The 13952-nt window shown below is 38.9% G+C and overlaps 1 protein-coding gene across 1 annotated transcript; it reads left to right on the forward strand.

The window, feature by feature from the left end:
* Positions 1-393: 393 nt before the first annotated feature.
* npffr1l2 (neuropeptide FF receptor 1 like 2) lies at positions 394-6451 on the forward strand (the record flags this gene model as incomplete). The annotated part of the gene is made up of 4 exons (XM_083673248.1): positions 394-757; positions 2103-2202; positions 2627-3333; positions 6423-6451. The coding sequence occupies 4 exons, from the start codon at positions 394-396 to the stop codon at positions 6449-6451; spliced, it is 1200 nt and encodes a 399-aa protein (XP_083529374.1).
* Between the last annotated feature and the right edge of the window lie 7501 nt (positions 6452-13952).

The raw sequence follows: 13952 nt of genomic DNA on the forward strand, positions 1-13952 counted from the left end.
GGTGGTGCAGTTTCATCTGTTCTGTGACAATTGTTTTGACAGAACTGTACCACCAATTGTGCCATTATGGATGTCACAGTGCTTGTTCTCCAGTCTGCAGATCTATAATGAATAACTGATATTTGTGGTCAGCCATACTATCAAAGCTTCTTTTGATTGATTGAATTCTATTTATTAAGGCCAGCCAGATGTTTCAGCTGCTGCCTTTTTCAAGGAATTCTGGTCTTTGTTCAATTTCTTCTTTCATAGAAAGGAAGTGAATAATCGACATAGCACACACACCACACATCCTGTAGCACCTTCAATACACTATAATTGCTCAAGATTTTTTAATAATAGAGTCTGATTGAAGATATTTGTTTGTGCCTCAAGGTTTAGTCTGAAAGTCCCAGAATGAATGGAGTGATGGAAGTGTGTGACAGCAGGGAGGAGGGGATGGAAATGGAAGTGGATGGCACCTCAGACATGACTGCTCTTGACATCAACTCCAGCCTTGGCGCCAACTACAGCAACGTATCCAACACCACCTACTTCCCATACTACCAGCACTCCCTCCCTGTGGCCGCCAGCTTCATCCTGGCCTACCTCTTCATCTTCCTGCTGTGCATGGTGGGAAATGTCCTGGTGTGCCTGATCGTGCTGGGGAACCGGCGCATGCGCAGCGTCACCAACCTCTTCATCCTCAACCTGGCCGTCAGTGACCTGCTAGTGGGGATCTTCTGCATCCCCACAACGCTGGTGGACAACCTCATCACAGGTAGGCCGAATCTCCTTTCCTAGTTCGGAAAGCCTGGTGAAATCCTTTACAGAAAGAAGTTCTGTTTTTTTTCGTCAGGTTTTTCTTAAATTATTCAATGTTGCAAGCTAGCATAGGCAAAACCGCTCTGCAAAAAATTATCCAGACCTCAAAAGGAGGCAAGAGAACAACGTGATTTGGAGGTAAGGCTACGTGAGACTACATCACAGGTCACACAGCTCTGGGCGGCCTCATATACTGACTCATGCATGAAAGACATCTCAAGAATTTGATCAGTATGAATACAAATTTTACTTCTTACACACTTTTGTAGATCCTCAATGGTCCCAGTATATGAATAATGCCAACTCAATACTTACAGTACTAATTTAAAGGGGATAGTTCACCCACATTTCAAAATCACAAACTTCGATCCACACTTTGGTTCTGTTTATCTGGACACTTTCAAACATGCTAATTCAGCGTCCATTGGCTTCCATTGGTTTTTGGTTGAAAATGCTAACAATTAGCGGTTTGTATCAGTTGTAAGATTTAGACTGTTAGGAGACATGCTAATCAGGCCAACCATTTGGAATTGGTTTTCACAACATCCTGTGATGGTAAGTGATCAAGTTAAGTGTGACAAGAACTATCAATTCAATTAACATACAGGTTGGTATGACATAAAGATGTTAATGCTTTGTATACTGCTTCAGACTGGGTAAGACACTACAAGAGCTGATGGAAAACTCAGTTCTTTGCTCAGACCACAAGGCTGGACCCAGAGAATGGACTTCCTCTGCTGCCTGATACACCAAGTAAAAGATTCCTTAAACACATAAGTTGATACTGTCCTTTATTTTCTTACACAGTCCCCAGATAAACAAAACCAAAATGTGTATCGAAGTCTGTCCTTTGACTACTTTCAGGGTATTCAGGGTAAGGAACCAAATATGTGATTTTGTCATTTAAAATCCTATCCTTTTAACTACTTGTGATATAGGCCTACCATACTGACAGGTATGTACAATACATTAGTTAGTTACTATTAGGTTGAACTAACTTTGTGAAATTGTGAGAAGTATGCTGACTGTTCTAAATATGATTGTAGTTTGAAGAGTGCACCACAAATTCTAGCTTGTTTTCCATGGATGTGGTATTGTCTATATCAATGATCATGTCAAGGATGTTTTGTGCTGTTCTTGGAATTGCTGTGTGCTAACACAATGATGAAAACTGCAACAATTAAACACAACATTCAGTGAATGAAGGTACATTTAATTCAGGAATCTCATTTGTTTTGTCTCTGCTGAAAGCCTTCACAATTTCATCCTGCTGATTATGATTGATTTTGTTGGCTTTGTAGGCTGGCCTTTCACCAACACAGTGTGCAAAATGAGTGGCCTTGTGCAAGGAATGTCTGTGTCAGCCTCAGTCTTCACCCTGGTGGCCATCGCAGTCGATAGGTTGGTACAACCGCCTTCTACATGCACTGTGAGGTTGAATGGATGCTTAAAGGGGAAATCTGGGATTCAATCAATAAGCCCCCCCCCACTTTGGATAGGGCTGTTGAATTTGAATGTCCAAAAATTGATGTATCCACCCCAGATCTCCCCTAAACTGCTACCTACTGTTTTGTTTGTGGATTCATCTCTATACCTGAAATGTTTGTGCTTTTTTGTTTGTTCATTTATGAAGTCTTAGTGGCTTGCCAAAACACAAAACACAAATTCTTACTTGAGATCTGCACTTACAACTTTAACTCAGATCACCGAATGTACATCACTGAATGATTTGCACGAAAGTCAAGTTACACCAGAAGATATCAAATAGGATTGGTCCCTTTGCAAGTAATGTATTTTTTTCCTCTGTCCTCTTTCAAACACGTAGGTTCCGCTGCATTGTGTACCCTTTTCAGCCCAAACTCACCCTCTTTGTGGCTAAGGCCACTATAGTCATGATATGGGTCTTGGCAGTGGTAATAATGTGTCCCTCAGCAGCTGCGCTGATGGTGGAGGAAGTGCCCAATCACTACATGGTTTACAATGAGGACTTCAACATCACATACCCCCTGTACAGCTGCTATGAAAACTTTGCCGACCCGGAGATGAGGAAGGTCTACACCACTGTGTTGTTTGCCCATATCTACCTGGTGCCTCTGACCCTCATCACACTAATGTATTGGCGCATCGGGGTGAAACTCTACACCTCCGTGGTGTCAGGCAGGGAGCCCCAGGATGCTGCAGCTCAGCCCCCAGGCAGACAGGAGGGTAGGCCGCTGATATCCCAGAAAAAGATCAAAGTGATCAAGATGTTGATCGTGGTGGCCCTGCTCTTTATGCTCTCCTGGCTGCCACTGTGGACCCTCATGCTGCTGACCGACTATGCAGGGCTGGATGGGGACCAGCTGGAGCTCCTGACTGGCTACATTTTCCCTTTCGCCCATTGGCTGGCCTTCTCCAACTCCAGCGTCAATCCCATCATCTATGGCTACTACAATGAGAACTTCAAGAGGGGTTTCCAGGCAGTTTGCCAGCCCAACACTTGCTGCTGGCTGAGGAGGAGGCAGGAGGCAGGGGGGAGGAGATCTAGAGAGGGTAGGGCTGGAGCTGGGGCTAAGCAAGCCTGTGAACTGAGGGAGGCTACAACCAATGCCAACCCTCTCACATTTGGGGTTAGAAACAAAGCCTATAATGATGTCAATCCGAAGCAGACGTTGCATCTTGAGTTAGAGTTGAAGAGGAATTCAAGGGTGGGCTGCACTGTACATGTTGAGGGCAGTGGATCTGCAGTAAGTGGAGGCAGTTTAATTGTTGAGAAGGTGGTTAATGTTGAGGACCCAGAGAGGATTAGTCCAATGGGAGTTGCAGTGTGTCAGGCCTGGGATATTATAAAGTAAGAGTAGATGACAGATGTACACTCCCCTGCGTAAGTAATGGGACAGTGAAGCATAATTTCTTCTTTTAGCTCTACACTACAAAAGTTTGGATTTGAAATCAAACAATTACTATGAGGTTAAAGTAGAGATTCTCAGCTTTTATTTTATGGTATTTGTGAACATACTGGTTTCACCATTCAGAAACTACAACACTTTGTATGCATAGTCACCCTAGTGATGGGACAATTGGCTTGCAGGTGTTTCTGGTTGGTCAGGTGTGTTCCATCAAATCATTTGTGCAGTCATAAGAGAGCTCTCAATGTCTAGTATTGATTCTAGGATTTAATTTGCCTTTGGAGTCTGCCATTGGTGTCTGTCAACATAAGGACCAAAGAGATGCCAATGTCACGTCAAGGAAGCCATTATGAGGCTGAAATATCAGAACAAATCTATCAGAAACATAGCCAAGACCTTAAACCTACCAAAATGAACAGTTTGGAACATCATTAAAAGGAGGCTCAGAAATCACAAATGGTCTGGTAAGCCAAGGAAGACTTCTGTAGTGGATGACCGCTTTGGTTGTTCAGCATGATTAAGAAAACCCGCAAAACAACTGTCCCACAGATCAGGAACACTCTCCAGGAAGTAGGCATAAATGCATCAAAGACATTATCCGCAGAAGTGTACAGAAACATATTGTCAGCCCAAGTACAAGAAAAATCCTCCAAACTAATTGAACGGCTGGACAATGACCCAAAACACACTGCCATAGCAACTAGAGTTTTTCAGGGACAAACATTTTTAAATTTCCAGATTTAAATCCTATTGAACATGCATTTCATTTCCTGAAGAGGAGACTTAAGGCAAAACGTTTAAATAGAGAGAGTTTTTTCAGTCTAACCCTGCTCTACTATGCCAGTGATTCCCAGAGAGCAGCACAGGCTATCTCTAGCATTGTTCAACAGAAGGACCTCGCATAGGAGGGAGAGGGGTATCTTGGGAGTGGTGGGAATTTACTAAAATGGGCAATTTGGAACATCAGGACTGATCAGGGCATTCAAGGCGAGATATCTTGACTCAGAGATTGTTTCGTTTTTTTTGTAAATATGTCTACTATTGACAAATGTAAACAACAATTTATCCACAATCCTGGTTTATATACAGTATTATCAGAAACCAGTATTCTAAATGTTTCAAAGAACAATCATCAAAAGACCTTTGGCCTTCATATTCAATATTGATACTTATCAAGAAAAAGTTTTTTTTTTTTATAGAAAGAAAGTACAGTGTCTGATCATAGCATTACTATGTGCCAGAACATTACTATACTGTATGTGCAAAAGAGATTTTTTTGGAGACAATGTTCATGAGCTGAAATCCAGCCCCAGATCTTAAAAACTCGACTATTCCATACTGGCACAGGTCTTGAAATATAAAATAAATATTGTCCCCTTTTACCAGCAACACAGAGACACAATAGCGGTACATATATCAGAAATATACAGTACCTTCCCCAAATCAAATCTATTTTTTTATGTCTAACATTTCCATACATTGTTTTTCTGCCCACTGCAGAGAGGGATTTACAGATTCTACAAAAAGGTATTATGTGAGTAGGCTGTATCATGTTGTGAGTGAGATTTGATTAATATTGTAGTTCAGTGGAGTGGTATTCGTAGATTTGTGAGAACAATACATTAAAGCCTCAATGTAAAATACCACAAATAACACTTATATCAGATCTCGCTTGACTTACTTTGTGCTCTTTGTACGATATTTGCAAATATTGTTTACCTACTGCATGGAAGACACAATCTGTGTACTGTAGTTACAGTATCCGCAACAATTTATTGATTTTAAAGTCACTATTTAAAGACCTACATTATGAAGAAGCCAAAAGGGACAGTCAAACCAAAAATGTCACAGATAGCTTAGAGCTAGCCAGGTTTTTTGTTTATTGATAATTCAAAAACAAGGTACACACACAAAATTACGCATTTGATTAGGATTCATTGAGGACAAAAAAAGTAAATTACTTATTTCCATTGTGGTCCTTTTCTTACCTACAGTAGCTCACATAAGACACAGTACAGTACATGGCCTTGCCTATAGCCTCTTGTAGGACATACAACTCAGGTAAAAGGGTTAACACTAATCCTGAACGATTACTGAAAAATACGCTCAGGTCAGGGATGTTGTTTTATATTATACTACTTTTAGATTATTTCTGTTAGTGTACTATTGTACTACTCAACTGTAGATGAACTGCCATCATCTTGTCTGTATTGTAGCTAGTTGATAATACATAGCAAAAGAGGTAAGAAATGCCTACAACAAGGATGTATGCACAGCCAAGTTATATTTTTCTCAAGCAGATATGACGACACATCACCAGTATAACTGACCACCCCAGCTGAAGAAGACCTGCTAAATCATGCTCATGAGCCTAATGTGTTTAAGTGGCTAGTTGCCCCAATCAATATGTGCGTTTGAATAACTTCCCCTTGTGCTGGTTCAATTGGCTATATGATTTCAATTCAAATAATGTTACCATTCAATGGATTTTCACCTTTTCTCTGTGACCTTTTAAAAAGGATATGTGATTTTAAAAGTTTTACGCAAACAAAGAGTTCAATTACAGCCTATAAATGTGGGCCCCTGAGTTTTTCCTGGTCAGGTCCCATGGTCAGGAAAAACTATTGGATTACTGCGTGCTATTCTGGGCAATTTCATGTGTGGGTATTAAAATCCTACACATTAGAGCTCTGTGTGTGTTTCCTTTTAATGTGTTCTATCATGTATTTTCAGAGGAGAGGGAGGAAGGATGTAAGCCCTAATCCTTTTCTACATCGAATAGAATCATCACATTAATGTAATGATTACATTAATATACTGAAGATTAATGTGGATTTGCTCTTTGGTAAAGATCAAAGTGCTGCAGGGATTTACTGAGGATACAGTAAATACATGACACAGTAGACTGTGGATTGATGCTGAGTAACTACTCAGAAATTCCAAGTTGGCTGCTATTATTGTATGTACAGTATCTAACTTTTTAATTTGAGTTGAGGGATGTCCTTACAGTGTGTCCAGCTCAAGATAAAGGAAATGCAAAATCACTGTTAATGGAAAAAGTGAGAGACACTCTTTTGCTTGTTTTTATGTATTATTTATTAGGCGGCAGGTAGCATCGAGGCACTGGTTCTATCCCCACCCCAGGAGGGAGCCAGATGTGAACTGGTGACTGGAGTGTTGCTGGCATTTTATCTAAGCATTTTATCTAAAAAAAAGATTTCCCCTCAGGAATTAATAAAAGTACCTATTTACTTGATGTGTAAAGTGATGTGTAAATGGGCTACGTTGTTGTATATGATTGATTTTGAGGTGAAAACCATATCTAGTTTAATTTCTGGTGAGTTTTTTATTCTGTAACCAAGTTCAAAGTCATGTGTCTGTGTACACCAGAGACACATGACTCAGCTGGTGATGTGACTCAACAGATGATCTCCAGGCTATAAGTTTGTGTTTTCATCTATGTGTAGTGGGATTTGTTTTTGTAATTACAGGCTAATGTATGTGTAGACAGATTTGAAGACAGGCTGATTATTAAACTGGTCTGAAAATATGATGAGTATGCTAGTACAGTTGTTGGCTAAAATCGTGACTACTACATTCTATTTACGTGTGTTTACGTGTTTATGTGAATTACTCTCTATGTTTGTGAGCCAAATGAATTGCCTTGATCAACTGCTATCACTTTACAAGTGTTTTGGGTTCATTGTGTCACAGAAGAATGGGCACACCTAGCCGACATCCTGTTGGCGATTAAATCTCAATACACCCCTTTTTCTCTATTATGACATTTGAATATTTGAATACACATAGATGTGTATATTGTCTTATACATTTAACGTGTGTTTTATGAGTAGTATTTCGATGTCATTTTCATTATTGTGTGATGTTTTTTTCCAGTATTTTGATATGTACGTTCCACAGAGATTCAGCCAAATGGTTAATCAGCTCATTACAATGAGAAATTGGAATGTATAATTGATTCCCGACTAAATCTGATATTCAAAGGGTCTAGTGTGTTGCTCTCGTTGATGGCCACAATGTTTAAGAATATTCCAACTACAAACTGATTGTGTTCATTATGTTTGGCAAGTGTACGCAAGTAGAGAGCCTTTGAATCATCTTTTGTTCTATTGGAGTCGGATCAAACAAGTTCACTAACTATTCTACATTCCCTTGGACAATCTAAGATTTGATGATATTGATGTTCATAGAGTACTTGTTTTAAACAGAAAAGCCTTGGTTGAGAGGAAAATGACTTTATTTTTGAAATGTGATTCGGTATTAATCCAGACATGGATCCTATGTAATTGTTAGGATCTGTCTTAGAACTTCACATTGCTGAACATGATAAACAGAAAGCCTACTAAAGCAAACCAACTGTCAGGCTTCATGTAAAGGGATAGTCCACCATGGTTTATGTTTATGTTGCCTTGCATTGACAATTGTTAAGGTCGCAAGATATGTTTGCTTAAGTTGTGTAATAGTAAAGATTCTGCACCACTTCACTGTAATTCACCATTGTCAAGTAGCCTTAACTTGTTCATGTGAGTGCTTATAGAGTGTAAAATGTCTACGTGTTTCTAAGGGCGTTGCAATTTGTCGTTAACTGTGAGTCCTAATGAAGAACCGAGGTGAGTTTCTCGAAAGCTTCGTAGCTAAAGTAGTATGTCTTCTGACAATCCAGGCCCACTCCTCCCCTAGACCAGCAAAGTTGTTAATTTAAAGAATTGTGTTAGTTTACACACAGAAGATTACCCTGCAACCATTGATTTTACAATTGTTAATCTCTCTTTTGCAGCTCGGTTTTCAGGAGAAATTAAGTACTACTTAAGCTACAACGTTTTTGGGAAACTGACCCCAGATTTGTTATCGTAATATTTGTTCTGCTTTTTTGTTTGTATTAACCATGTTGCCCTGCTAAATAAATAAATAAATGAAGAGAAGTCTCTTCCTCTTTTGTCCTTCTTGGGCCGATTGCTTCAAGAATGTGATATACTATAACTTTACTCGTTTCCAAGTTAATGTCATCTGAGATTTCACACACATACATCTCAACTACAGGAGAACTTTCTTCAAAAATATTTGGAAGTTAAACTCTAAGTTGCCTCTATACCTGTGTAGTTGCATTGTATTTTACTTAGGTACAGTAACATGATATTAGCATGTTATGTCATTGTAATGTGGTAATTACTACTACATAGGTATAGGGCCATAAAGTGAGACTGAACATATTGATGAACATAATTTGAATCTTATTTTTGCATTGGATAAAAATTAGGTAAAACTTGAAATCACCTACAGTATTTTCATCCAATGAAAAATGTGGACACTAACTGCTTACTTTCCAAATGTTTTGAAAGAGGGTAGATTATATAATTGTTATAAACAATTCTGTTCTAAACAGTGTGCATACTGGTAGTATCGTAAGTATTTAAGTACTTTTGAGTATATAAAACGTTTGAGGAAGTATACTGGACATTTCAAAGAGTAAGATCCCAAGCACAGGTATAACACACCTTTATGTAACATGAATCATTCCTCAGCTCCCTCCTTGTCATGTCCTTGCCTACTGTACATGAATGAAAGCCCTGCTGTCCCCTGCAGCTTAAACACAAGAGCAGCAGCAAATACAATGGACTTAATGGGTTGAGAGTCTCCTGCAGTCCACACACAATTACAATTATTGCAAAAATCAGACCTGGCTGATTGGCTAATGATGAGTGTGTCTCCCCTGCCATTCAATCATTTGTGCTGAGAGCCTCCTGTAGGCAGGGAGAAAAGATCATCCACCCCCCCTGTATGCAATTGTGATCAAGTGATCATTTCATTTGACATAACAGTTATTTTGTCATTTGGCATTGATTTCATTAGAGAAATAAAATCAGTTTACACTATGTTTCTAATTTGACATAGCTGCCTGGTTGGCATCATACCTATTGCCAGCAAACCTATATTATATTCAATTGTTGTCACTCTCATATTGCAATTCTCAAGGCACCAGTAAGAAATGGACTCACATCAGCAGTCAGGTAATACTGAATCTATCCTATTGAAAGATTATATGACATTTCTGAATGCTTCCTCCTTAGTGAGGGCTTTAAAACATTTAATAAATTAATTAACATATATATATGTACCTAATAAAGTGGACGATGTTTCCAACATCTTGTGGAATCAATGGCACGTAGAATTGAGGCTGTTTTGAGAGCAAAGGGAGGCCCTACCTAGTATTAGTATAGTGTTCCGAATAAAGTGCTCGGTGAGTGTATATATATATATAAGGTAACACTTTTCTGCAGACATATTTTAATCTTAATTCAAAAGTTTTTGTTAAAATGTTCAGTTGGAATTGTTAGAAGTATCCATTTGCATAGAGTTGTAGAGTTTGTTAAATGTTGGCATACGGTACATTTGAAAGTGAAAAGGGTTTTTTGGAATTGCCCTGCTTTTAGTGTTTTTTATTTTAATGTTTTTTCTGTACTTCTTACTAAAGAAGCGATTCATTAGAAAATTCCAGACTCCAGACGGAGAGCATGTCACAAATTATGTGAGGCATTCACAGTCAAAAGAGTTACAGCCATATGAAACAAATGAATAGAGCTCTCTCGCATTACAATAGCATGTAGCCTGTATATGCTATGTAATTCAAATGAGGACAAACATGCTGAAATATAATTCTTAGTGTCATTTGTGACGAACAAATTTGTCTTTACAAATCTTTTTATTTGATATAAGGCCTATAAGACACTTGGTTGTCCCTTATTCTCTGTGCAACATGGTTGCTGTGAAGGTTGAATTTGTGGTCCATTATACATGGTATCTAGATGTATGACTTAAGTGTTTCAGTTCGGAGCTGTTTCCAAAGGAGACCAATCAGAATTCAGTTTGACAGGTCTCAGAGAGCTCATAAACATTTCTCTCTTCGGGGGAAGGTCCTCTGTGGCTCAGTTTGTAGCTTATGTGGGTGCAATGTAAGTCGCTTCACTGTAGACTATCTGGAATGGATTGAATGAAAGATGCCCTTCACATGTTCAATGCGTGATTGTCCTCTCATCCTTCCCTTGGTTCAGGAAAACATACTTTTTTAATTAAATATTGTGAAAATAATCGATAATAACTCAAGGCAGCTGTTAAACACAATAAATATGTTTGTGGCAAAGGATGGTCAAGAACATATTGTCACATATATGATTTTGCGGTGAATCAACACAACACAAAAACTAAAGGTTAGCTAAGGGTTAATCAAGTGTGTTCCGTCATATAATTGTACAGGCATAAGAGAGCTGTCAACAACTGTCCCTCAGACCAGGAACACTCTCCAAGAAGTAGGCATGAAGGTGTCAGAGACTACCATGCGCAGAATACCTCACTAGCTGAACTACAGAGGCTTCACTGCAAGATGCAAACCACTAGTTATCCTCAAAAAGGATGGTCAGGTTACAGTGTGCTAAAAAGTATCTAAAAAAGCCTGCAGATGTCTGGAAAAAAAGGTATTGTGGACAAATAAGACAAATATTATCATGTAGCAGAGCGATTGCAAGAGGAAAGTTTGAAGAAAAAAAGATCTGCCCAAGATTCACAGCATAGCACCTCATCTGTAAAACATAGAGGAGAGGGTGTTATGGTTTGGGCACATATTGCGGCCACTAGAACTGGTTAACTGTCTTAATTAATGATGTAACTTCTGATGGCAGCAGCAGAATGTATTCTGAAGTGTACAGTGTCACGCCTGAGGTTGCTGTCTGGTGACTCTGGCGCCCCCCTCTGGCCATACGGGTCAGTACCTCCCAATCTACTCTGAATCGTCACACCTGTGTGTTCTGTCCCCTGTTTGTATAGCCTGTGTGTTCCCCATGTCTTTGTCCGAGATACTCCCCGTCTGTTTCACTAGTCCCAGTGATTACCCCGTTGCCCTTATTATTCCACTTGTTAAGTGTGTATCTCGTTTTATCGAGCTTGTTTTCTCCACCCTTGTTTTACCGTTTGGTCCCAGTGTTTGTTTGTACCCCATTCCCCACTTTTGTGATTAAAACCCCTTGTTTTAGAAACACTTTACGCTGTTGTCTGAGTATCTCTCCGCACTTGGGTCCACCGCACTACCCCCCGCCTAACAGTACAGACATCTTGTCAGTTGACATCTGACATCTTGTCTGACATCTTGTCTGTTCAAGTACAAGCAAATGCCTGCATCCTAATTGGATGGCACTTCATCATACAGTAAGACAATGACCCCAAACATACTGCCAAAGCAACTAGGGAGTTTTTCAGGGCCAAAAAGTGGAACATTCTTGACTGGCCAAGTCAATCTTCAGATTGAAATCGAAGTTAATGTAATGAACATGCATTTCATTTCCTGATTATATGATTTTAGGCAAAAAGACCTCAAAACAAACAATAACTGAAGATGGCTGTAGTACAGGCCTGGCAGAGCATCACGAAAAATGATACCCAGCGTCTGGTGGGGTCAATGGGTTGCAGAATTCAGGCAGTTATTGCATGAAAAGGATTGTCGACCAAATACTAAACTTAAGTGTTTAATTTGGACATTACGTGAATCTGTCCCATTACTTTTGGTGCCCTGAAATAGGGGGACTATGTATACTGTATATCATTTCTAAATGGTGAAACCAATATGCACACAGATACCCACAAACACCCCATCAAATAAAAGCTGAGAATCAATACTTTAACCTCATAGTAGTTGATTTCAAATGCTAACTTTTGAACTTTATACTCCAAAAGAAGAAGAAATGTTTAACTGTCCCATTACTTACGCAGGGTAGTGGTGGGGAGTCAACCCCAAAATAGTTGACTGTCGGTTCTTTCGAGTCAAGAGTTAGCAGTGGATTAGCAGTGGAATTTTGAGTCACAGAGTCGTGAGAGAAAGAATGGCAATCTTCTCCCAATGCATTACAGTCAAATTGTTTTTAAGCACATATGCACACAACTGACATTGCAGTTTTAGTCATTTTTTGCACAGTTTGCTGTTTTGGAGTCGGAGTTGAGAAAGAGTCGACTCCATTGACTCTGAAAGTACTGTAGGAGTCGGAGCTAGTACCATCCCATTGGAATACTGAACAATGCTGTCCTACCTAATAGCATTTCTAATAATTTCTGCATCCTTTCAGAACTTCATATGGAATTTCCATTATATTTTGTACATTAATCCATAATAATAACGTTTTATGCTATGATGCTATGATTTAAGCTATGATGGGTGAAGCTAGAATGGGGAATAAATCCTTAGTGCACTCCCTCTTACTGGAGACGAAGCGATCAATCAAGGAGGCAGAAGGCAGTGGAACAGCTATAATAGACCTCTGTTAGCACTCTGTCTCACTACACTTAGAGGGAACATTTTTCTTACATGAACAAAGACACCTTCAACGTACTGCATTAGCAAACATCAGCACTTATGGTTCAACTGGCAAATTTAAAAAGTATGCCATCAAAGATGACTTGCATAATACGGTAAAATAACAAAATTAAACATAAATTACATTTCAAAAGAGAAAGCACAGGAGTACTAAAAGACATTCCCTCTCCTCAAAAAAGAAAACCTGCTGAAAAACAGTTGCTATGAAACTTGACAAGCATTCCAACACTGCCATTTACTGTCTTTTGACTGCAAATGGTTATCAAATCCCTTGGCAACAAAAACACACATTATTCCTCTTTTTAGATTTAAAAAAGAGAGAGGAAAAAGAAGAGATTTGGGGAACACTTTACATTAAGATCACATCTGTAAAGGGTTTATAAATTGTTTATAATTAGTTAATAAATCGTACTTATATTCACTTGGTGATTGTCAAATAGGGAGCTTGCAATCAGGAGCGAGTTATTAATGCTTTAGAAATGCTTCGAAAACTAACCCTGATGTGAAATAATGCAATGTTATTTGCAATTGTTGCATAGTGGTTGCACAGTTGGGAAATTGTATTTGTTTTTTGTTTTTTACACAAGATTTGTGTAATTATGGGTGTAATTATTCTTAATTAATGTACTCTATCAATGCCTCTAAATAAATGTTGATAACTGGTTATGGATAATAACTGTGTTATGTGTGTGTATTTCATCAGTTATACATGTTGGTACTTTTATATGGTAAGACAAAAAAGTAACAACACATAACACAACACAGAGAAGGGGTAAGTTGTGGATAGATATATCAACAAATAAAATCTGGGAACCTGCACGGTGGACATGTTTAAATGAGGAACGTGTTGTTAAGGATATCAGGATATCAAGGGCCATGGTTCAAAA

This window comes from Argentina silus (assembly GCF_951799395.1).
Source record: "Argentina silus genome assembly, chromosome: 7".
Lineage (NCBI taxonomy): Eukaryota > Metazoa > Chordata > Actinopteri > Argentiniformes > Argentinidae > Argentina > Argentina silus.